Source organism: Tachyglossus aculeatus, assembly GCF_015852505.1.
Source record: "Tachyglossus aculeatus isolate mTacAcu1 chromosome 12 unlocalized genomic scaffold, mTacAcu1.pri SUPER_6_unloc_1, whole genome shotgun sequence".
NCBI lineage: Eukaryota > Metazoa > Chordata > Mammalia > Monotremata > Tachyglossidae > Tachyglossus > Tachyglossus aculeatus.
Genome location: NW_024044828.1, coordinates 7,073,862 through 7,100,479, shown reverse-complemented (window position 1 = coordinate 7,100,479; position 26,618 = coordinate 7,073,862). Strand labels below are relative to the sequence as shown.

At 39.9% G+C, this 26,618-nt stretch overlaps 1 protein-coding gene across 4 annotated transcripts in view; it reads left to right on the top strand.

Annotated features, from left to right (window-relative positions):
- CACNA2D1 (calcium voltage-gated channel auxiliary subunit alpha2delta 1) overlaps positions 1 to 26,618 on the top strand; it is a 441,193-nt gene that overhangs the window by 304,553 nt on the left and 110,022 nt on the right. For all 4 annotated transcript variants that reach the window (XM_038740942.1, XM_038740940.1, XM_038740941.1 and 1 more), the window contains exons 8-10: positions 9,887 to 9,956; positions 12,196 to 12,246; positions 15,090 to 15,189. In XM_038740942.1, coding sequence (XP_038596870.1) covers positions 9,887 to 9,956; positions 12,196 to 12,246; positions 15,090 to 15,189 — 221 coding nt within the window. The remainder of the gene's footprint in view (positions 1 to 9,886; positions 9,957 to 12,195; positions 12,247 to 15,089; positions 15,190 to 26,618) is intronic.

Here is a 26,618-nt window from a genome sequence, read left to right as displayed (position 1 = left end):
ATATTTTAAATCGCCATCTGTGTGACAAACACTGTCCTAAGCATGGGAGTAGATATAGTATGAGTAGATTGGACACAATTCTTGTTTCACATGGAACTCATACATCTAAATAGAATGAGAACAGATATTGAATCCCATTTTACAGGTGGAGAAACTTTATTGCATGCCACAATGCACTAGGGACATGCTATAGAAAGAAGATTGGAGGATGATTTTTTGCCTTTATTTTAAAGAAATCAGGAGGAGTAATAGAAAAATTGTCTTGGGATCAAACTGCCATTTACTTATATTCTCAGTTAACAGTTAACATGTGTGAGTCCCATTCTCCACTCGCCCCCTGCCCTGGACTTTTGCCTGTCTCCTTAAAGCAATATTGATCAGCTTTTTAGTTTGGTAGCAGTTTTTGTGCTTCTGAAATGTAGCTGAATTGACTTTGATTCAGAGGTTGAACATATTTTATTTCCTACTAAGGCATTTTCCCAGTCAGTACTACTTTGGCTCAAAGATCATTTTATGTCACATCTGTTTAATGGTCTCAAATATTAAATCAAAAGCATCATCATTTTTACAGTGATTGGCCTGAATATTTTTTTTTCCATGCCAACAATCAATTACCTGTAACCTAACACTGCAAAAGCCAAATATTTCTCTTGAACTAATATCAATTGTGTATCAAGTTGTATTCATTTAACATTTTGCATTTACAATGAGGTGTTTTTTTTAAACAGCCAGTGAAACAGATCATAATACACAGAATACACAGTCTATTGCATTTGCATAATTAATTTCAAGTAGAGAGCTAAATGATCTAAAAAGAAATCCAATTTAGGATACATGTCTTTTTTCCAAATGATTAAATTCTCAAACCTGATATTTTAAAAGTCATATCTTAAATAGAAGGACCTTTAGCATTGGCTTCTGAGGGTTTTTAGTCAAAAAATGAAACATAGGTAACAACTAATGTGAGCAAAAGAAGTTTCAACTTCAGAAAATTATTGTCTATTTAAATGAAGAAATGACCAACCAAAAGTTCATATTTCACACATTAATATCTCTTTAATTGCACTATAATTGGGATTCTCATTTTTAATAAAAGCTTCATTATAATGCTAGTGCAGGCAGCACATTTTCTCTTCCGTAATTAGTTCACTTTTAAAAGAAGCAGTACTTCATCTTTATATGACATTTGTCTAATATCTTATTAGTCTTCTTCTTTTCCCTTTTATGATTGTTTGAGTAAAGATATGATCTTTAATAAAGGGGTTTTCTTCATTTCAGGTTAGAGTTAAATAAATCTCCAGGAAGCATTTCTTTATTGTTAAGTACATTAGGATTTCCAAATGAGATACAAAGCATCTAGGTACTATAAGAAAGATATAAACCTTGAACATGTTCTAAGTTGTTATAAAGGATTAGTGTGGTGCAGCCATATAGACAAGGAAATCAAAACCACTCCCTTCGGGATCATATATCCGGACATGGCTTACTGAAGTGTGATAATAGAAAAAAGGCTTGTCGGGTTTGAAAATGCAGCACTCTGTGCATGAATTGCTCTTGTGGGGGTGGGTATTCAAATTGTGTCGACCCAGTCAGTCAGTCAATCATATTTAATTAGCACTTACTGTGTGCAGACCACTGTACTAAGCACTTGATACGATACAATGTGGCAATATAACATCCCCCGCCCTCAGTGAGTTTACAACAGACCTTCAAACACCATTCTCTTCTCCATCAGCTTTTATACCAGGGACCTTTCCCTCAACTGGAAACTTCCCAATTCCATTGGTTTTATTGAGGAATTTTCATATAGAAAGCGACCTATGGATCACTAAAAATGATAGCAAAAAACCCCAGAGATAATGGTGTAGTCCAGTATGATGTGCACTAATGTATATTTTGGTCAGTGGCATTGTGTTTATAATTCAGAGGAAGAGGGAGTAACAGTTCTTCAAATACACATAAAATGCTGCATTGACTGTCACTGTCCATTAAGAAATCATACTTAGGAAATAAATTTGTGCTTCAGATTTTTTCTGCTGCTCACATCTAGACACAAGACTTATTTTTTATAGTGTATAAAACTGAAATCCACTAAAATGAACAATCAATCAATCATTTATTGAGTGCTTACCGCGTGCAGAGCACTACACTAAGTGCTTGAGAGAATACAATGTAACAGTATAAGAAGAGTTGGTAAACACGTTCCCTTCCCAAAGCAAGTATACAGTTTAGCAGTACATGTTGTAAGGAGATTTAAAGGAAGGATGATAAAAAAGATAAAAGAGAAAAGATAAAACAAAAAGTTATATTTTACTTTTTTGGGTTTGGGACATGACTGCTATGTAACTGATAAAACTGAAATATTTCTGCACATGGCAGAAGTATTACTTAAGCATTTCTCACCTTATCATTTGGGGAAGGGGGCTTGAGCTAGGATGAATATCAATCAGTCAATCAACAAGGCCTAGTGTATCATAGTCCTGGAAGTCAGAAGGATTTGGGTTCTAATCCTGATTGCCACTTATCTGTGTGACCTTGGACAAGTCACTTAACTTCACTGTGCCTTAGTTATCCCATCTATAATAAATGGTGATTAAACCTGTATCTTGTGTTTGCCCCACCACTTAGTACAGGACCTCGCACAGAGTAAGCTCTTAACAAATGCCATGTTAAAAAGTCAATTAATGGTATTTATTGACTTACTGTATGCAGAGTACTCTACTAAACACTTGGAAGAGTATAATATAGAGTTGGTACACATGCTCCCTACTCACAAAAAGCTAATATGGCCTAACCTCAATTTTCAAATTGAAGTTATGTGCAATTTTGGGTGGTATCAATTCATTAACCTCACTGTTGATTGCAAATTGCAGGGTTAAAGGGATAATGATGTGCGTGAAATAAGTAGGAAAAGCTTGAATTGTCACCTAAACCACTTCTCTTTGAATAATCAGAATAATATAATAAGGCTATTAAATTTGTGGTCCACGTTAGCATCCATCTCCATCTCTCATAGATATCTTTTCTGATTTGGGAGGAGTTTCCTGCTTTCTTCTGCTTCTTTATAATAATCATCATTAATAATAATAATAAATAATAGTGGTATTTAAATGTTTACTGTGGGCCAAAAACCATACTAAGTACTGGTGTAAATACAGTATGGGCAGGTCTAATACAGTCCCTCTTCCACAGGAAGCTCACATTCTGAGAGGGAGAAGAGGTATTTAATTGCCATTTTAGAAATGTGGAAACCCAAGTCAATGAGAAGTTAAGTGACTTGTCCAAGGTCACACAGCATGCAGGTGGCATAACCAGGATCAGAACCCCAGTCATCTGACCCTCAGGCCTGTGTCTGTCGACTAAGCATGCTGCTATTAAGTAATCTGTCAGTGGATAGGTAGATTTGTTTCAATGTTATTGCCCTTCTTTATTTTGTTCTATTGAAGTATTCAGTTGCATTTATTGAGGACTTACTGTGTGCAGAACACTCTACTAAACACTAGGGAGTGTAAAGTACAACAATAAACAGACACATTTCCTTCCCATAATGAGCTTACAGTCTAGAGGGAGAGACAGTCATTAATATAAATATATACTCAATTAATAGTAATCTTAATAATAATAATTGTGGTATTTGTGGTATGTGCCAGGCCCTGTTCTAAGCACTAAGTTAGATACAAGCTAATCAAATCAGAAACAGTCTCTGATTCATAGTCACAGTCCATGCGGAGGGGGAACAGTTCTGCCAGAATGCAGATTTTCATTCTGAATTTTGAATGGAGTGGGATGGACAAATTAGGGAAAATTCTTTCGACAAAGTGCATCAGCAAAAGGTGGGGTCAGAAGAAATGGATGTGTGCATCTCCAGCCCTGTCATGAATACTATGGTCTTAAGCTTCCTCTAATGAGTAAGGGTTTTTCACGCATGCAGCCCACTCCTTATAGAAGAACTGGTTCTTTTAAGTTCTGAAACTTGTCTTTTTCTCACATCAATATGAATGAGTGGGGAGTTCCTTCAACTTCATGCGTATGGCTGGAAACATACTATTATTCCTTTCATCCTTAAATCTTACTTATTGATTTCTATCTCCACTTCTTCCCTTCTTTCATCCAAGGAGAAAGGATAGGCTGAAAGAAAACCACAATCAAATGCCCTAAGGTTTCCCTCCATGGCTTTCTGTGAGAAGCAGGGAAAATATTTCTCACATAGAACACAGATGGTAATGCCAGAAATTAACTGCCCAACCAGGTTATTTGTGCATCAGGTCAGAGGCTGGGATGGGAGTTGGATGCAGAGCTTGGAAGAGGAAGAGGAATCTCCTCTCCCAACAATTCTAATCCTCTTGGAAGCCACAGTTCTATGGGCAAAAGTTCAGAAAGCTAGGGATCTTTTCTTACTAGTGTCCCTACCTCAGATAATCTGGAGTCGGGTAGAGAGAGAAGAGAAGGAAGATTTGCCCCCGCTGGACATGCAATAGGATGGCCAAGGCAGAATAGGATTCATTATCTTGTAGGCATAGAAGATCTGGTGTGAACTGCATTTTCTCTCCAGCTCTGTCTGACATATTTTGACAACACCTCTCTCTCAGAACCAAACCCCATTGGGGATTTAATGGGATTTGCTTTGTCCCTGTTCATTGCAGTGCAACACCTAATGGCTACCTATAAAGTATAATAAATAATTAACAAAATGGGCAATTTTCTGCCTTTAAACTCATTTAATATTCCATTTAACCACAACACTTATCTATCTTCCCTAGCCCTCCTGCTGGTAGACAATAGCTCTTTTATGTCAAAGAGGTGTTTTACATGAGTTAACCACCATCTGCTATATTAGTGGAGAATGACTTCTCCATCAAGATTGTTGCCTTATAAATAATGTGTTGTGCAGTTTGGTAATTGGGTACTTGATAAATTAGATTGGTTATTCGAGAAATGGACTGGACACATGGAAATCACAATAGCTGGTTTTCCATATTAGAAAATAGAATTGGTATTTTAACAACTTTCTTTATATTGATAAAGCATTCCTCACTGGATTAGAAAGGTATTAAAAAACCAAGCACCCTTGTGACTAAAACTCAAGCGAAAACACTGATACATGCTCACATCATTTGAAAATCTAGAAGTATTTTATTTGTGTTAGTTTATATTTAATATTAGAATTAAAGCATTGATCTATGAGCAACAGCGATCAGTGCCTTACAATTATTTTGCAGAAATAAAGTATTTTAAATTGTGTTAAAAAAGGGTGAATGGAATAAGGAGCTAAAAGAAATGTTGGGTAGGAATTATGTGATTAGGAACTGTAGACTTGATGACTTCACTCAGTGGTATGTCTCTTGGCCTATTACCTCATCTGTAAAATGTTGATTGAGACTGTGAGCCCCAAGTGGGACAGGAACTGTGTCTAACTTCATTTGCTTGTATCTATCCTAGCCCTTAGGATAGTGCCTGGCACATAGTAAGTACTTAGCAAGTACCATTATTATTATTGCTATTACCACTAATAATAATATTCTCCCTGCATTGTTTCAGTGTTGGTTTCAGATGGATGTGAGGAGTTGTCCAGAGAAAAGCTCCTGATTGCTCCTAATACCAGCCTTCTCACTATACCTCGATCTCATCTATCTCACCCACTGCCTGCCTTAGGCCTGGAATGCCCACCCTTTTCAAATCTGACAGATAATTTACTCTCCCAACTTTCAGAACCTTATTGAAGGCACATCTCCTAGAAAAGGTCTTCCCAGACTAAGCCCTCATTTCCTTTTCTCCCATGCCTTTCTGCACTGCCCTGATTTGCTCCCTTTATTTGCTGCCCCTTCAGGCCCAAAGTACTTATGTACATAGCTGTAATTTATTTGTTTATTTATGTTAATATTTGTCTCCCCCTCTAGGCTATAAGCTTGTTGTGGGTCCATTTTATTGTACTCTCCCAAGCATTTCATTCATTCATTCATTCAGTAGTGTTTATTGAGTGCTTACTGTGTGCAGAACACTGTACTAAGCACTTGGGATTTAGAACAATGCTGTGCACAAAGTAAGCACTCAATAAATGCCCTTTGCTCTGAGACACTTGGCAAGTTCCAAAAAAGTAAAAGCCTCATTTCTGGGCCTGTCCTGGGAAAACAACCAAAGCAAATCTAAAATCTGACATTTTAGACAACACCAAAAATAATTCTTTGGGCCATTCACTTTGAACCCCTTCCACAGATTGTTTAAATCCAATTTTGGATGAAGGAAGCTGGGTGTCATGTTCAGGAGGAAGAATGGTTTTACCTCAGCAAGAGGGCTTTGTACTGCTCAGTGTCATTAGTGGAGATGCTGAAAGTAATTTTTTTGGCATTTTGCTTGAGTCAGAAGTGAATTATCACTGGTACTGTCACAGATTGATGCACTACGGAGGCTTTCTCACTCTGCAAAGTATCTGGGGAAGAGGGGAAGTTAGAATTGTTCTGCTTTCTTCTGAGGAAGTACAAGATGCCTGACTTCAGGGTAGTTCTTCCTTGTAGCAGAAATACCAATTGGTATCCAAAGAAATGAATTGGAAATTATTAAAATTTAAAATTAAGTTGCTAAGGCAGCTCTATGGCTAACATGAGCCAACAATGAACAGAGCAGCCACTAATTAGCCTTTTCATTCCAGATGTTAGGAGATTTTAATGCCAGTAGTGATGGATTGAAGATACATTCCCTTTGTGCACACCCACTCCAAGTGGCAGCTAATTGTGTTCTAATTAGTACCCTGAAATACTTGGAAACTATGTTTTCCTAACTCTAAAAACCGCCTCAAGTTTTCATGTCTATGAAAAGAGAAATGTCAACTTCCCAAAACTGCATTTAAAATGTCAGCCTCTCTTTTTAATGTTCCATTTTATTCAGGATGAGATTTTATTTTAGGCTTATCAGCCTGGAATTGCTTGTTTGTTTGTTTTATGGTACTCCTTAAGGTCTTATTTGTCAAACACTATTCCAAGCCCTGTGGTAGGTACAAGTAAATTAGGTTGGACACAGTTCCTGTCCCACATGAGGCTCGCAATCTTAAGTGGGAGGAGATCAGATATTCAATCCCCATTTTACAGATGAGGAAAATGGGGCACTGAGAAGTTAAGTGACTTGCCTAAGGTCACACAGCTAGCAATAGGCAAAGCAGTTGGCAAAGTCAGAATTAGAACCCAGGTCTTCCGATTCCCAGGCCTGTGCTCTTTCCACTAGACCACACTGCCTCCCTAAATTGCCTACTAAAATAATACCAGCCTTCTCTGAGTCAGTCATAGAAAAAACATTTTTTGGCCTAAATGGTTAACATCAGAGAAGCTGAGTCCCCAGCAAAAGCTCTGTGTGTTTGAAAAAAAACAATTTTTTAATTGGGTAGAAATGAGAAGCAGCATGGCATAGCGGAAAGAGCATGCACCTGGAAGTCAGAGGACCTGAGTTCTAATCCCAGCTCTGCCACTTGTCTGTTGTATGACCTTGGACAGGTCTCTTAACTTCTCTGTGCCTCAGTTACCTCATCTGGCAAGTGGGGATTAAGACTGCGAAACCTAAAGGAAGGCCAACTGGGCAGGAATGAGACGTACCGAAGGGCAGTTATGAGACTCTTTTCTCATATCTACTACAACTCAGCTCTCTCTCTGTCTCATTAAGTCTTCTATTCCCCCTTCATTAATTCCCTCACCCACAATCCCCATCACCTATTCAACACCTTTAACTCTACAACTATTCCAGGACCTATCTCTCCCTCTCCATCAAAACTAACATTCATTCATTAATTCAGTTGTATTTATTGAGTGCTTACTGTGTGTAGAGCTCTGTACTAAGCACTTGCTAGCCCGCTGGTCTAACCTCTAATATTATCCCTGCTTGACTGTTGCTTTATTGACCTCCCAGAGTAGGGCAGTCCTTAGAGCCCGCTCAGTAGGGCAAACTTTGTCCCAGACCTTGGCATCAGTCACCCGTAAATCTCTAATCTAATACCACTTGTGTGATTATGATTTTAATATCTTGGAAAAAAAATATTAAAATGATTAAATCAGCCATTTTATTGTGATTACCTTACCTTATTTAGAAACTTGGTGTCAATCAGCTTGAACTTTAATTGTTTTATCCAAGTAGAGCCTGCTAATTTAAAGTGAATAAGTGCTTTTTCCGTCTAATCCACTTTTAATGCCACAACATTTAACAGATAATGGAGAATTCAGCAATGGATATTTTTTGAGTACCGTGTTTGATTAAAAATCTCCTAATGAGTGTTTTCTCTTGATTTAACCAATAAACTTAAACTCAAAGTGAATTCCTTCATAATTGCTGTAATTTTTCAGTAAAGAAAAAAAGTAATTGAGCTATGAAGCAGTAGCTACATGGACTGCAGGCTTAAATCATTATGATAGATTTATTCTTCCAAAGATAATAACATAATCGGTCGCCCCTTTTTCAAAAGACTTGTTTTTATCTTTTCTTTCTTTACTTTTTGTTTTTGTTTATTTTCCTCAGTGCTTGTTTCCTCTAATATAAATTTTGAATGTTTTTAAACTCTCTTTCCATAGACTTGTCAATCCTAGACTTTATCTCTATTATTAGATGCACAGACATGGAGCACATGTCCATGATGATACAGCTAATGAGAAGCAGCATGGTGTAATTGATAGAGTACAGGCCTTGGAGTTGGAAGATCATTGTTCTAATCCCAGCTCTGCCACTTGTCTAGTGGGTGACCTTGGGTAAGTCACTTCACTTCTCTGTGCCTCAGTTACCTCATCTGTAAAACAGGGAAGAAGAGTATGAACCTCATGTGGGACCTGTACTGTGTCCAATCCTATTATCTTGTATCTACCCCAGCATTTAGAACAATGCTTGGCACACAGTAAGCACTTAACTAATACCATACCAATCCTTGTCCCATGTGGGGCTCATACTCTCAATCCCCATTTTACACATGAGGTAACTGAGGCACAGAGAAGTGAAGTGACTTGCCCCGGGTCACAGAGCAGACAGTGGCAGTCAGGAATAGAACCCATGACCTTCTGACTCACAGGCCCATGCTCTATCAACAATGCCATGCTGCCTCCCATGAATAAATGAATGAATGAGTGGAATGAATTTGTGTTAGTTGGTGTAAAGCACAACCCCCTCAAGATAGGACAAGAATTTTAGAAAGAAAATTATTCTAGAAATGATTCTAGAAGACTCTCACATACACAATTTTGAGAGTAAACCAGTGTGATTGGGAAAAAAAAAAACATTTGGTTGAGGTTTAGTTTGAAAGATTGCAAAATTATTACATATTCTACCTCCTTAAATAGGCAATGACCTTTTGGCAGAAATGATTGCATAGAAGGTAGTGAAGGAAATCCTTCTTGCGATAAACAGGAGGAAAAGGCAAGAATATTTCCCAGAATTTAGTTTCTACCAGAAAGCTGGGTTGGAGTAACATGGTAATAGAGGTAATAAATGTGGATTCTCATTGTGAAAGAAAACATGGGAAGAACTTAAATGGATAAATGTGGCTGAGGAAATGGAAAATGCTGTTTCCATTTGTGCAAAATAAGGTTTCTATAAAAGGTTCAGAAGATAGTGTGTCTGAACATAAAAGGTTATATGTCTAAGACATCTGGGAAATCACTCTGCAATACGTACCAAGAAAATGGCCTATGTCTACGTGTAAGTCCCTTTCTGAATGATGCAAAAAAGAGAATTGACTTTTATTGATTTCCTATGGAACAGTGGTGCCATTTTTCCCTTTAAGAAGGGAGGGTTATTTTTCTGTATCTCTGCTGTAGATTTATGAAATTGGACTTTTATGGTGTATTTGAAAGCCTTGGAAATAGTGCTGTTTTTTGATGAATGTAGTGTGATATTTTGACTTCATGATTTGCTTAATTTTCAGCTTCTCCATGGGTAGATAAAAGCCGATCTCCAAACAAGATTGACCTGTACGATGTACGCAGAAGACCATGGTAAGGTCTCTTGGAAAGATGAGCCAAATAAAAATCTTAGCTTGGCATAAAGTTAAAAATACAGGATTGCTTTTGCCAAAGTAATTTTAGTTAGGCAGACTGACCATTTAAGTCCCAGATTTGAGTAACTTGTTCTGCTGAGTTCAATTAAAAGGAACAAAATTATGTTCACTGGGGAGAGAGAATGCCGTGATTAGAAGTTGAGTTAGGCACTTTGAAACAATTGATCCTGTGTATAGGAGAGCTAGATTTATGCTCAAATCATCTAGGCCTTTAAATAGTTCCAGATTGGTTCAGAATAATTGTAAAATTGGATGATCAACCCTTCTGGCGCTAAATTTTTAGATGTAATTCTGAGGTTGTGGCACCCGACCTCTTGATTTAGCATAAAGGACAACAGCAGTTCTCTGGGCAGAAGCAGGCCAATGCCTGCTTCATTCACAGGACCACTGACTCATATTAATAACAATACAACTGTAGTATTTATTTTACTATGTGCCAAGCACAGTACTAAGCTCTGGCATAGATATATTTCAGTCAGATAAGACATAGTTCCTGGCCCATGGGAGGCTCACAGTCTAAGAGGGAGGGAGAACTGAGAATCAGCATGGCCTAATAGAGCATGGACCAGGAGGTCAGAAGGATTTGGGTTCTAATCCCCGCTCCGTCACTCATCTGCTGTGTGACCTTGGACAAGTCATTTCACTTTTCTTCACCTGTTACCTCATCTGTAAAATGGGGATTAGGACTGTGAGTGCTATGTAGAGCAGGGACTGTGTCCAGCCTGATTAACTTGTATCTACCCCAGCGCTTAATATAGCACCTGGCTATAGTAAGCACCTAACAAATACCAGAAAAAAAAGGAAAATAAAAACAATACAGATATTTCCTCCCCATTTTGCAGATGTAGAAACTGCAATCTAGAGAAGTCAGATGACTTGCAGAAGGTCACACAGCAAGCCCATGGTGGAGCTGGGATTAATCAATCAATCAATCGTATTTATTGAGCACTTACTGTGTGCACAGCACTGTACTAAGTGCTTGGGAAGTACAAGTTGGCAACATATAGAGACAGTCCCTACCCAACAGTGGGCTCACAGTCTAAAAGGGGGAGACAGAGAACAAAACCAAACATACTAACAAAATAAAATAAATAGAATAGATATGTACAATTAAAATAAATAAATAAATAAATAGAGTAATAAATATGTACAAACATATATACATATATACAGGTGATTAGATCCCAGGTCACCTGACTCTGTCACGTAGAGTGATCTGTGCTCAATCTACTTGGAACTACAGCCATCAGCTGTAATTTCAGAGAGCCCAGTGACTCTCCCAAGACCTCTAACCCTTTCTGGGCATGCTTACTATTTCAGATACTCGAATCATCCAGAGGATTTGAAGTGGTTTTTAGGTACCTGTTTGGAGCAACCTGCATTCCTAGGGCCATTGGAGGCTACCAGCATATCTGGGATTTTTCAACGTAGTCCATCAATCAATCAATCATTTATTGAGGGCTAACTGTGTGGAGAGCACAGTACTAAGTGCTTGGGCGAGTACAACAGAACAATTTAACAAAACCCCTGCCCACAATGGGTTTACAATCTAGAGGACGAGATTACATCTAACCATTAGAGACAATTCCAGCTCCAGAAGGCCAGTGCCTTCAGGACTCCAAGTGCCTTCAGGACTTTGTCAGCCCTGCGGAGTTGAAAGGGCAAGAATGAGTCCTCCCTTCTTCTGTTCTGTAAATCACTGGACTGACAACCATACCCAGCAGTTTTTTTTTAACCCTGACCTCTCTTCCTCCCAACCCCCAGTTCATACCATAAGTCACAACAGGAATGTGGGAATGTCAGGGAATGTGACTTTTCATAGGGCTGCAGGAAAGGCACTATTATAAAAATCTTACAATTTGGTGTTGAGAACAAGGCTTCTGGTAAGATTTGTTACCAGACTCTCTTTGACTCAAATATTTCCATTTTGCACCTGCTGTGAACATGGGAAAACAGTGTTCCTGCCAGTATATCTCCTATGGTTATGTTCGCTTGAGTTCATCCAGCTCAAGTGTAAGAGATGAAGAAATGAGTACATGACAGTCTCTATCTGAGATTCACTGGTAAATAATCTTTAGTTTGTTCAGGATGCTTTTTAACCAGTCCCAGTCTCCTGAACCATATAGGAAAACTTAATGATTTTTCCAGAGTTCACTATTTTTTTTTTATCATTACAGGTATATCCAAGGAGCCGCCTCTCCCAAAGATATGCTCATTCTGGTGGATGTGTAAGTGTTTGAAGATCATACATTTATATGGAATCATAAAATTGAGCTTCTCCTATGTTAACTCAGAAAGTTCAAGGCAAGGATTAGTGTTTGATATGTTGAAAAAGAGAGGACTTGTATACCTGAGTAAAATATTTATATTCCAGGAAAGAAGTGACATAGGGTGAGAAGACTGCCTTTACATGTCAAAAAATATTGGTCAGAGGTCCAGGGGTGATGTACAGTGTACAGCTTAGTACAGTGCTAAGCGCTTAGTACAGTGCTCTGCACACAGTAAGTGCTCAATAAATATGATTTGATTGATTGATTGATGTGTTTGGGAACTCACAACTGTATTTCCAGTGTTCACTTTCAAATTTAGAGTAGCTGGAGTCTCATTTAGAAAATTGGTCATTTATGATATTATTTAAAATAGTTTAAACTTCAAATATAAAGTAAAAGTCAAATAGAATCCATTATAAGAGAAAACCATTTTTCAGGATATGACTATGGAATTTGGCAATTGTTGAGTGGTTAAAAATGACAACTGACTGAGATTTTCACATCATAAATGAAAATGGTGAGATAATAATAATAATAATGATATTTGTTAAGCATTTACTGTGTGCCAATTACTGTTCTAAGGGCTGGGGTAGATACAAGGTAATGAGGTTGTCCCACATGGGGCTCACAGTCTTAATCCCCATTTTGCTGACAAGGTAACTGAGACCCAGAGAAGTAAAATGACTTGACCAAGGGAACCCAGGTCTTCTGACTACTATCCCTGTGCTCTTTTCAGTAGGCTACATGAATGTTCACACAATTTGCCCTCCTCTAAGGACGCTACTGGGTAGCTTTATTAAAGGGATGGGGGACATCTTGATGGATGTCTCCAATTGCTTTATGCTGTAGGAAAAAAAATCTAAATCTGGGTCCATTGGCTCTGGAAAAGCATACATGTGAGAGAAAAAAAAATGTAGAGTTTAAACACAGCCTATTTTGCAGATGGGTGATTGTGTCAACATTTGCAGTTCTCCTCAATTTAGGGTTTGCCCTGAAGCAAAGAATCTACAATTTAGCTGTCTTAAAGTTTCTAACAAGCACAGGATCTTGGAGATTAATGAATTGGGAAAACGTTAACTGTAACGATAATCCTCAAGATACTTGTTAAAATGAAGCGAACATTTGTGATTCTGCAGCTAACTCTCTTTCCATCTTTGCCAGAAGGCTTTGGGTTTACTCTAGTAGTCACTGTTGTCTCTCCTAAAATAGACCTCAATGCCAATGCAATGAGATGGTGCCTGTCCTGCCCTTATCCTTAGCAGGATAAAACAGCTAGAGGAAGCTACCTCAAGTGGGAGTGATTCAAGTTCCTTACCACTTTTGTGGCGGGCAATATGAGTGCCACCTCATTATTTAGAAATTAATGTTACACCCCCGTCTCCAGCACAGCGTGCCTGTGGGGAAGCCTCGGTATGTCTGGAGTTAATGGTATTTGTTAAGTACTTTCCATATGCCAACTGCTGTGCTTAACACGGGGGTGGATACATGATAAGCAGTGCAGACCCAATCCCTGACCCAAGGAGTCTCACAATTTCTGGGGACCTGGTATTGTCTTACCTCATTTTTCCAAGTGAGGAATGGCATACGCTATGTCTTTGGAAAAGGTGGTTTAAATTCTAAATGGGGTCATTAGAGAAAATTATAAATCTTGCTCTTAGAAAAAGGGGATTTCATTTGGGTGGAATGTTCGCCATCACAGCTGCCACTGAAAAAATGCAATTATGATTTTAAATTAATTTAGAAGTTTGTAGCCTTTCTTGAATTAGAGAAGCAGCGTGGCTCAGTGGAAAGAGCACGGGCTTGGGAGTCAGAGGTCATGGTTTCTAATCCCAGCTCCGCCACTTGTCAGCTGTATGACTTTGGACACGTCTCTTAACTTCTCTGTGCTTCAGTTCCCTCATCTGTAAAATGGGGATTAAGGCTGCAAACCCCATGTGGGACAACCTGATTACCTTGTATCACCCCCAGCACTTAGAACAGTGCTTGGCACATAGTACGTGCTTAACAAATGCCATCATTATAAAAAGGATATGTGTATATATGACATCACTGCAATTTAGTGTATAATTTTAGAAAAAAGGCATTTTGAAATCTTATGACATGACATAAATAATAATAATGATAGCATTTATTAAGCGCTTACTATGTGCAAAGCACTGTTCTAAGCGCTGGGGCAGTTATAAGGTGATCAGGTTGTCCCACTGGGGGCTCACAGTCTTAATCCCCATTTTACAGATGAGGGAACTGAGGCCCAGCGAAGTTAAGTGACTTGCCCAAAGTCACACAGCTGACAAGTGGCAGAGCCGGGATTTGAACCCATGACCTCTGACTCTAAAGCCTGTGCTCTTTCCACTGAGCCATGCTGCTTCCCAGAGATTGGCTGCTTGGTCAACATTTGTTTCGCAATTTTTGGTTCACAGATGAAATACATTTGGATAATTGATATTCTTGTGTATTATGTGTCCTGATAAGTTAGCTCTTTCACATTTTCCAGACAGTGCGATAGAATTTTGATTAACAACCAGTCTTTCAACTGGGCCAAGGCTAGGTGGAGATCAGAAAACAATTGAGTACACACCTGTCTAATTTGGCATGTTTACCAAATTGCAAATAATTTAAATTAGCCTTGGTTTCATTAGTTCAGACCCATGTAATTGACTTCTAATTGAACAACCGAACATATGCTTCCAATAGCTACTTAATAATTTCTGGAATGTTCCAGTTTGTGTGCATCGTCGGTGTGGGTGTTTTAATTCTGAATCCAAGATATTTATTAAGCCATGTGTTTATATTTTGTCTAGGAGCGGAAGTGTGAGTGGCCTGACGCTGAAACTGATTCGAACATCCGTTTCTGAAATGTTAGAAACCTTATCTGATGATGACTTTGTGAATGTAGCATCAGTGAGTACCAATCACATTGTAATGTTTTCTGCCTCATAACTCACACATTAGGATTCTGCTATGGAATGCACTCACTTATTTAAAAATGTTGAAAACTCATGATGTTTCATTGCTAATGATTATTGTTGTACTGTGGTTTTTGGGTTTGATGACTGATTATTGTTGTCATGTTGTTTTTGTTTTTGATGATTGAGAGACAGGGTTATAGCATTAGAAAACTTAGCCTCTGTAGCTCTCAGTTACCTTGAGGTGTCACTCTGGGTTGGGAATTTGAAAAATGATATTGGCAGCAATTTCTGTTAGGAAGTTATCAGGGCTGACAAGATAGCTTTTCCCAGCCTTCGAGCAAGGTGTGCAATTGCTTATAAAGTAGTTTCTTATTTTGGATCACTCCACTGGGCGTAGTTTGAACACTGACCTAATTGTTGGGTATCTTCCCCAGTGCTCAGTACAGTGCTTGGCAGGTAGAAAGGGCTGACAAATAGCACGCCGTTAGTGTTATAAAATTTAGGATTCCTCCAGGACCCTAGAACACAGTCTAGAATAATTATGAGAAGCACCAGACTGCATTTATATAAGAAAAGAGAGCTACACATGCGTCACTCACACTTTTCTGGCAGAGGTTTTTGACACTGAAGAGATGCCAAAGGATTGGCCTCCAGTTCTCTATGGAGTAACGTTAGTCAGAGCATAAAGCTCTCTGGCCAGCTTAAATGTGTCATCTGTGAAAGGTCTTGTAGTCTTTAAAATGCATGAGGTCCCCAGTAATATGCTACAGGGATTTGACATTGGATGTCTTCATGAAGTAGGTTGGAGGGAGGGGACTTAGAGGAGCAGACGGGGTGGGTGGTTTGAGCTTCACATCATTTTCTGGGGGAGACAGAGAGATACAGGCAGGAAATCCAGCTGCAAGAGGAGAGTGGAAGTCAGGGGGTGTGCTACTATAAAGGCCCGGAGTAATAATAATAATAATAATAATAATAATAGTAATAATAGTATTTAAGAGCTTACTATGTGCCAGACACTCTTCTAAGTACTGGGCTAGATACAAGTTAATGAGCTTGGAAACAGTCCCTGTCCCAAATAGGGCTCACAGTCTTAGTCCCCATTTTACAGATGAGGGACCTGAGGCACAGAGAAGTTAAGTGAATTGCCCCAAGTCACACAGCAGACAAGTGGTGGAGCTGGGATTAAAACCCAGGTCCTTATGACACCCAGGCCTGTAGTCTGGACCGGGAGGGGATTTAGGCTACTCTGAAATTATCAATCAACCAATGATATTTATCATCAATGGTACTAATTGAGGACTTACTGTGTGAAGAGCACAATGCTAAGCGCTCAGGAAAGTACAAGAGTTGGTGTAAACGTTGCCTGCCTACAATGGTCTTACACTCTTGAGGGCTTAAGATATTGCTTCATGTAGCCTTTTCTTGAATGATATCCATCATCTTCATGAGCTCAGTTACTTTGACCATCACTGGCTACCTCAGATGCTCGAGGCCACTGATGGGAGTTTGATAGTATGGTAAAAGACTGTGGAAAACTTCTCTGATGATCAGGTACAGATCCCAATTCAGTTAATCTAGAGACTCTGTAGACATAATCTATTGAGCCATCTGACAACAGTTTTAAACTTGATTCAATTCCTCCAAAGAGGAGTCAACCCATCTGCCATTCTGAAGTTTTTAATTTCCAACGAGAAAGCCATCTCTTAAACAATTTCCTAGTGAATACGAGAGACCCCAACCTAGAATTGGCTTACTACTCATCCTGAAACAGCACACTGGAGATTTCTTTCTCTGAAAGAATATTCTAGATGAAAGTCCTTTAGTCTCTTGTTTTTCAAATTTGTGTCATTTTGAAAAACCTGATCTATTTATTTCAATAAAGAGAAATGGCAACAGCTGGCAAAGTAAAATGAAAACATATTTCCTGAATTCCAGTTGCTCATCAGTGTCCTTGCTAGTTTCACCTCTATCAGCCAAACTTAGCCAATTAAGAATGAAGTGAGACACTTCCTCCCGCCATGGGTTTCCTTAATTGTTTTCTTCGGTTTAGCTTGGCTGTTTCTATTAGGTGAAAATGAACAGACAAATTGAATTTGTTGCTTGGGAATGAAATTGGGATTTCATTTGATTTGTTGGTAATTCATTCAGTTACACTACATGATAATTAAAAAAAAATTATGTGCCATATTTATGGAGGGATTATGTAATCTGAGGGAATGTTTCTTGTAGATCCTTAAAATTCTGTTGAAGACTTTCCTTGGGTTTTTTGTCACAGGCTTATTGAAATAACTGTGTTGTTTTATTTCTAACCTGGCATGCTTTGGTTTCTGGCTGTATTAAAAAAACCCAAACTATTATTCTTCCTTTATTAAGGGTATGAGAATAGAAAGACTCCATTTTCTTACTGTCTCTCCATTTCTTAGAATAAATTTACAACTGGTGACTATTCACCCCAGTCGCACAGAGCCAAACTGTGTCTTGGTTCAGTTTAGTTTCCAGGGATTGAGTTCTTTATGTCCTTGTGAATAAATACTGGCCCACACACTAGGAGGAAAGTTACATGACAATCCAACGTTTTGCTCTTGGCTCTCCATATTTGTAGATTTGTGAGGAAAGAAAGCACTTGCTGCCCCCTCCCTCCCTGTTCCCCTCTTTGATCCATTCTCTCTGGTTTTCATTCTGTGGCTTTCCCACCTCCCATCCCTGCACATCAAACTCATTTCCCAATTATTTCCCCCTCCCCGTGGCTTTTTTATTCTTTGAAATTTTCCATCTTTTAAATAGTGTTGCCACTGCTGCTGGAATCAAGTCTACCAACTCTAATACATTGTACTATCTCAAGAACTCAGTACAGTGTTCTGCACAAATTAAGCAGTCAATCAATCCTATTGATCGATGGCTGCTGTTGCCACCACCATTGCCAGCCTTTCCCAGTCTTTCCAGCGCTATTTTCTGAGACATAAAAGCCTGGAAGGGAATAAAACAGGGTTGAATGAGGGAAGAAAGCTCAATGGAGAAGCAACCTGGTAGAGGAAGGTGGAAACAAAAGTGAAGTAAGTTTGGGATGCATGAAGGGAGAACAGGGAAGCCTTGAGATAGGAATGTGAGATGTCTGGCTGAAGGAAGGGGCTGATTTATCTGTGTTGCTGGAAAGCTGCCAGGAGTCCATGTCTAAAGAAAAGTAGCATGGCCTAGTGAATAGAGTTTGGGTCTGGGAGTCAGAAGGACCTGGGTTCTAATCCTGCTCCCTCCACTTGTTTGCTGTGTGACCTCAGTTACCTCATCTGTGAAATGGGGATTAAGACTGTGAGCCCCATGTGAGACAGGGATTGTGTTCAAACTGTTTAGCTTATATCTACCCCAGAGTTTAGAACCGTGCTTGACATATACTAATTGTTTGACATATAGTAAGGTATTTGTTAAATACCATCATTATTGAGTAAGGATTGATCCTTGCTGGGTTAATGGACTTGATTCGCACAGGGCCTGTTCTCTTTTGTCTCTGCCCCCTTATATCCTGGTTTTCATTAAGATTTGGCTCTAGGAGAGCAACCCCTCTCCTGATTTCTACCACCAGGCTCCCCTATCTGTTGCAATGGTCTCCTTGCAGTTTGCTGCTCTGTCACATTTGAGGTAGTGCTTCACTATGTCTTTAAATTATATCCTAGCCTGTGATCCCTCCCAATTCCCTGTGGATCAGCTGCTTGGATATCCTGTTGTCATCCATTCTCCTGCCATCTAGACTGTGAGCCCATTGTTGGGTAGGGACCGTCTCTACATGTTGCCAACTTTTACTTCCCAAGCGCTTAGTACAGTGCCCTGCACACAGTAAGCACTCAGTGCTTACTTCACTCAATCAATTGGATTGAGTGAATGAATGAATGAATGCCATCCTGACCAACTGACTGTGTTTTAGAATGTTATTGTTGATCATGTTCTGCCATGAAATCTCTTTTAGGTGGGAAGTTTGGGATGAAAGAGAGACTTGATTTCAAAATGGTTTGGGGCTTTGCACTAAAACAAAGTAATCAATGCTTTGTTCATCAGTTTATTTCTGCCATTTGGAATAGACAGAGGATAGCTGAAGGGAAGCCCTGTTTATTGGTGATCACTTCATTGAGAAATACATTTTCTACTTGCTCCATTACAAGTGCTAATCACGTGGTGAAATCCTTTTAAATGAAGGCCAGTGGAGGGAAAGGCCAACAAAAAATTTTGAAAACAATGAATTGGTTTATAAAACAAATTCCTGAGTTAATAACATGAATTATTGAACACTGTGAATCCTTTCATTATGAATCATAGATGGCAACATAATAATAATTCTCCAACTAAAGTAGATTGTTATTGATTTCATGTCCAGAGCTCTTCAGGAACCAGCTGAAAGGAAAATGGTGATAATATAGTTACCCCACTACCATGGTTTGAGCTACAGAACCTCCATGGCTTATTTAGAGTTATTTTTATGGAAACGGAAGTATGCTAGTAATTAGTCTTGCCAGTAAATAATCTTTCTTTTTAATAGAAAAAAAATACAAAGTCTGCAAACATTCCTTAATTCTGCAATATACCTTTTTGGTGTATCATTCTCTATAGCTATGCATGTCTCCTCCAGAGACATTCAGATTGAATATTTCTGGAGACAAAATCATCTCAGGAAAGTGACTGCCATTTAATCAGCCATGCTGAAGTTTGCTCAGTTGTACCAAGCAAACGGAGACATAAATACCCAACTGCTACTTTCTTCTGGCTTTATATGTTTAAAGAGAAGTGATTTGGGTCATCTATTTAACTGTCTCACTATTGCTCCCCCCCACCCCGACTGCCCCAAACCTTGGGGTATGTATTCTGCTACCTCTGGGTTGGCGGGGGGGAGCCTGCTGTTCAAGAAAGCATCAATATAAGAGTTGTGCAGCTGTTTTCCCACTAATCCAGTTATACACTTTGATAACACTAAGTGGGAAATGGTAAGGGCAGCAGGTCAGACACAGTAGGCTATGATTTACAGCCTGGATTTCAAATGTTGACACAGATAGTGTGATTTGTTTATGATTGTGGGTGGGTTGTGGTTTCAGTGAAATTGAATTGCCAGTCTGTGGAGGGGGAGAGAAAAATATGAACTTGTTGGAGTAAAGATGTTAAAGGTCAGAAATTGGAAGTTTCTTAGAGAAGTATTCCCTCTTTAGCAAACCAAGTAAAACCAGACTCTCTGTTTGCAAATTTGTTAGGAAATATTGTGGTACTGGGGGGAGTAGAAAAATTATGTTCTAATCCATTCGAAAAAGAGGAAGAAATCACTCTAAAGATCAGTCCACAAACCACAAAGTGGATCATGGGCCTCTCTAACTGCCCTAAAAAAGAGAAACCACAAATTGTCTACCACTGGAATGATAATACTTTTATCTGGAAATTTTTATTAGTGATAAAAAATTTTAACTTGGTTTTGCTCCTTGCTGACAGAAAATAGAGCATTCTACACAGACTGAGAAGTGTTTCTTCATACACTGTCGGTATGTTTGAAAATAGGATTCTCACTCTACCAGATCAAGATGTACAAAACTTAAGATCATTCACCTCTTGCTGTACCCTCAGGCCTGCCCTCTTGAATTTGGCTTGGGTGGGTTTTCAATGATAATTTGCATGTAGTCTTTTTCTTCCTCTCTTGGACTGTGAGGATTCTGGATAGTCTGTGATTTTATTCATCCTAACTGTCCAGGGGTCAGGATGGGTACCCCACTCTGTGGTGTCTGCTATGGTTTAAAGTCCAGTTTTCAAAACATTTCCTGCTCCATACTGGTATGCCTTTTTCTTCTCTTTCACCATGTATTTTTTTGGATTTGGCATATTCAACATTGTCTGCTGGGTCACTCACAAGCAGGGCTGGTTCCAGAGATTGAGAGAAGTGAAATCATAAGGATCCCTGGACACCACAAGTTACCACCCACTTTGTACCATTCTTACAGAGAGGGCTGTGGGCTGCAGAGAAATGTAGGGTATCTCTTACTGTGAGATAAGAGAAAAGAGAGACTGTGGGGGAGGCGCGAGGTGGTACATAGATGTGTGAGAATCTTTGTCGGTAGCTGGAAGGCTGCTTTTCCTGCTTGAATCTCTGTTTAAAAGGATTGGAGGAGAAAGCAAACAGAGTGGAAATTTGGAAAGGGCACAAAGCTGGATTTAGTTATAAGGAAATCCCAGTGGGATCAGATCAGATTCAATTCTTCTCATTTAATATGTATAGCTACAGCTGGGTTACCAAGCTGCTTCAGTCATAAGGTTGGAGTAACATAGCAACAATCCTTGTTAGATAGAAAACTCAGCAAGAGGAATATCTGAATAGGTTTGTAACAGCCTGCCCATATTTTTTTAAAATCTCTATTCCCAATGTAATATTTATTCTTTTCAGTGGTTCTCCCTATTACATTTTCTATATCCCCAAAGTATGTGTGTGATTAGATACTAATGCTTAGGGTCTTCCAAGCTACAGCACTCGGGAAGTAGAATATTTATTCATTTCCTATAAAACTCTGATTATTCTGATTTATGACTACTTATGGTTTGGACACTCTGACTGCAGGTTCAGGGAGCAATGCCTAATATAGGCAGATTGAACCTAAGGCAAATAAGCAAGCAGTTGTTTCTGGACAGAATACCTGGTAATGTTAGGCACTTTATTGAGCCCTGGGGTAGATACAGGATGATCAGGAGATTTTTGTTTGTTTTTGTTTTTTGGTATTTGTTAAGAGCTTACTATGTGCCAGGCATTGTACAAAGTGCAACACAAGCTAATCCAGTCCATGTCCCAAATAGGGCTCACAGTCTTAATCCCCATTTTAAAAATGAGGAAACAGAGGCACGGAGGCATGAAATGACTTGCCCAGGGTCACACAGCACACAAGCGGCAGAGTTTAGTTTAGAATCCAGGTCCTTCCAATTCCCAGACCTGTGCTCTATCCATTTGGCCACACTGCGCTGTACACTTCAGAGGGTATGATACAACAGAGTTGGTAGACACGTTGCTGCCCTTATGTCCTTCCTTAAGTACTTGGTCCAGCGGTCTGCACACAGAAAGAACTTGATAAGTACCCACTGATTGATCGACTGGACTTTTCCCCAGAACCAGCTCTGCTCCCTTTTCTCCCCATGGGTTTGGATAACACCCAGACATGAGTCCTCCTGCCTGCCTGGTCCCCTCGCCTTCTTTCCTGAAATTTTTAAATTATATGATCTGGATATGGCAGGAAGGGCTGTGGGGGCTCCATTCTATCTCCTTTCCTTGTCCCTTATCCCAGATTTCTGCCTCTTCCCAGATCCTCAAGAACCTTCAGTGGTTGCCCATTCACCATCGCATCAAACAAAAACTCCTCACCATTGGCTTTAAAGCACTCAATCACCTCACTCCTTCCTACCTCAGCTTAATACTCTCCTACTACCTACCCAGCCTGCATGCAGGACTCCTCTAATGCTAACCTCGTCCATGTACCTCAATCTCACCTGTCTCGCCACCCAACACTTGCCCATATCCTGCTTCTGGCCTGGAAGGCCCTCCCTCCTCAGTCTGACAGACAATTACTCTCTCCCCATTTAAAGCCTTATTGAAGGCATATTTCCTCCAAGAGGCCTTCCCTGACTAAGCCCCCTTTTCCTTTTCTCCCACTCCCATCTGTGTCATCCTGACTGGCTCCCTTTATTCATCCCTGCTTCCAGCCCCACAACATTTATGTTCATATTTTAAATTTATTTGTGTATATTAATGTCTGTCTCCTCCACTTACTCCACTGTAAGCTCATTGCGGGCAGGATGTGGTGTCTGTTGATTGTTGTATTGTCCTCTCCCAAGTGCTTAGCACAGTGCTCTGAACACAGAAAGCACTCAATAAACATGAATGAATGAGTGAATGAACAGAGGAAATGGAGAAGAGGATGTTATCTCTGCTTCTCCTAGTCTGGGTTCTGACTTCTCTCCCTAGGGGTCATCTGTCCTGCAAATACGGACATGCATATTACACTGTGCATTGTGCAGCATCACCCAGAATCAGAAACTCTCAGGGTCAGAACACTTGTAGGATCTAAGGAGAGGCCATGAATTATTCACTCGGCCACTCTGAAAGCAGCTTTTGGTAAACCTGGCAAAAGTGTGTGTGTGTGCGTGTGTGTGTGGTGTGATAGGTGAGTGTATGCGTGAGATTGTATGTATGTGATGATGTATGGGTGTAAGCATGGGTGTGTAATTGTTAATATTGTATTTTTAAGTTTACTAAGTGTCATGCACTGTTCTTAGTGCTGAGGTAGAGGGAAGTGAATCAGGTTGGACACAGTCTCTGTCCCACATGGGGCTCACAGACAGAACAGGTATTTCATCCCTATTTTATGGTTGAAACTGAAGCCCAGAGGAAGGGAAGTGACTTGCCCAAGATCACCCAGCAATCAGTAGGAAGAGCTGGGATTAGAACCCAGGTCCTCCTACTCCTGGGTTTTTACTCTTTCCATTAGGTCATCGCTCCTTTGCATGCTGTTTATATGTGGATATGACTGAATGTGAACAGGTGTGTTTATGTTTCTGTGTGTGTGAAATTGTGTATGGATTTATTTCTGGGTTCATGTTTCAGGGAGTGTGTGAGAGCTTGTATGTTTACATGCGAGCATGCATATTGTCTATTACTGGGTAGGCAGAAAGGTTCAGGAGTAATTGGTGGGCTAAAAGGGATGATATTATTTATTGAAGAGAGGGCAAGGTACAAAACCCAGGCATCTCACAGTGAAAAATTTTATGTAGGATTCTTTATTTGTATTAATGTACCCACGGCTCAACTAGAAATCAGAAGTAAAGTCCTTATTATGGGCGATGAAAAATGTAGAGTTGCCGTGCCTGACATTTTGGTTGGAACAATGAGGAAAGAACTGGTAAACTTCACAGGGTCTGCCTGGAAATCATTCATTTCAGAGCAATGTTTTTTACTGCGGTGCCATCTAGTGGCTCAGGAGAGTTGACTTCATAAACCTGATTCCTCCTTTTCTGTTTTGTCCTGTCTCAATTGTAGGATTAACACTCCTCCACAGAAATGATTTCCATAGTATTTTGTCACATGATAAAACACCAAGAGGCCCGCGGTTTTATCTGTGATTTTCTTTTTAGATCACCCATCTAGTTCTCTGAGCACTCAGGGTGGTAGACTAGACTTATGTGTGTGAAACAATTTTAAGAGGAAAGTAGTTGCCTAAAAATATTCAGTGGCCAGAGGAGGAGATTAATAAGGAGATTAATAAGTTCTCCCAAGAACTTATTAATCAATTAATTAGTGGCATTACTGAGCACTTACTGTGTGCAGAGCCCTGACCTAAGTGCTTGGGAGAGTACAACAGATTCTGTCTACCTCTTTATGATCTCATAATTATCTTGCACACATTAAGCACTCAATTAATATTATTAAGCATGTTGTGTGCACAGAATATGTCTGCCCACTCTGTTATATACTGAGTCCCAAGCACAGTATAATGCTCTGCACATACTATGCACTCAATAAATATCATTGGTGATGAATGATTGGTAGGATGGAAGTAGGAGGCCTTCAAGCTTTGCAGAGATCATGTCTACCAACTCTATTTAATTCTCCTAAGGGCTTAGTTCAGTGCTCTGCACCCAGGGAATGCTTAGTAAATACCACTGCTTGATTTATAAATGCTTGGGAGAGTATAAGAGAACTAGAGCTTACAGTTTAGAGGGGGAGACAGTCATTAAAATATGTACATGTATAGAGATAGTGCATAAGTGTTGTGGGAGGGGCGGAATGAATATCAAATGCTTAAAGGGTAGAGAGCCATGTGTCTAGGCAATCTAGCAGAGACAGAAAGGAAAATGAGGGCTAAGTCAGGGGAGGCCTCTTGGAGGAGATGTGATTTTAGTAAGGCTTTGAAGGTCATAAGAATGGTGGTCTGTCATAAAGGGAAGGGCAAGAGGCTATGGGCAAGAGGTCAGCGATGAGATGGACAAGATCCTCCAGGAGGCCTTCCCAGACTGAGCCCCCTCCTTCCTCTCCCCCTCCTCCCCATTTCCATCCCCCCGCCTTACCTCCTTCCCCTCCCCACAGCACCTGTAAATATGTATATATGTTTGTACGTATTTATTACTCTATTCATTTATTTTATTTGTACATATTTATTCTATTTATTTTATTTTGTTAATATGTTTTGTTTTGTTGTCTGTCTGTCCCTTCTAGACTGTGAGCCTGTTGTTGGGTAGGGACCGTCTCTATATGTTGCCAACTTGTACTTCCCAGGCGCTTAGTAAAGTGCTCTGCACACAGTAAGCGCTCAATAAATATGATAGAAAGAATTGAATTAATGAATCATGGTCCAGTGAGTAGGTTGGTATTAGAGGAGCGACATGTGCAGTCTGGGTAGTAGCAGGAAATCAGAGAGGTAATTTATAATAATAATAATAATAATAATGGCATTTATTAAGCACTTACTATGTGCGGAGCACTGTTCTAAATGCTGGGGACGTTACAAGGTGATCAGGTTGTCCCACCGGGGGCTCACATCTTAATCCCCATTTTACAGATGAGGTAACTGAGGCACAGAGAAGCTAAGTGACTTGCCCAAAGTCACACAGCTGACAATTGGCAGAGCCGGGATTTGAACACCTGACCTCTGACTCCAAAGCCTTTGCTCTTTCCACTGAGCCATGCTGCTTCTCTAACTTGAATTGAGTGCTTTAAAGCCGATTAAAGGAGTTTGATATGGAGTTTGATATGGAGGTGGACAGTTGAGCCCTGGAAGTTCTTGAGGAGTCGGGAAACATGGACTGAACATTTGTTTAAAAAAATGATCCTGGCAGCAGAGTGAAGTAAGGACTAACATGGGGAGAGACAGGAGGCAGGGAGGTCAGCGAGAAGCTTCTGTGCAGTAGTGCTGAAATAAGAGGCAGAAAGGCTAAATGAGTCTTGGGTGGGATGAGGTGTTGGGTGCTACGCAAGCCTCCTGCCCACAACACCCGGGGCAGATGGTCGTGGACCTGGCTTGACAGTCGGATCTAGATGGACTTCACAGCAAGATTGAATGTGAGTTCCCTGCAGATCCCAGCTTCTGATTGATCATGCTTCTGACAAATTCACTAACCTATCACCAGGCTAGAGAGGGAGGAAGGATACCAGTGAGCTAGCAGCAGATTTAACTTGGATACATGGTCTGTCAACAAGTACACCATGTTAGGGGGACACGTAAAGACAAAATACAGAGTAGCAGCATGGTCTAATGGATAGAGCATGGGCGTAAGCATCAGAAAGATCTGGGTTCTAATCCTAGCTCTGCCATGTGTCTGCTATGTGATCTTGTGCCTGTGCCTCAGTTATCTCATCTATAAAATGGGGATTAAGATTCTGAGACCCATGTGGGACAGGGACTGTGACCAACCCAATCTGCTTGT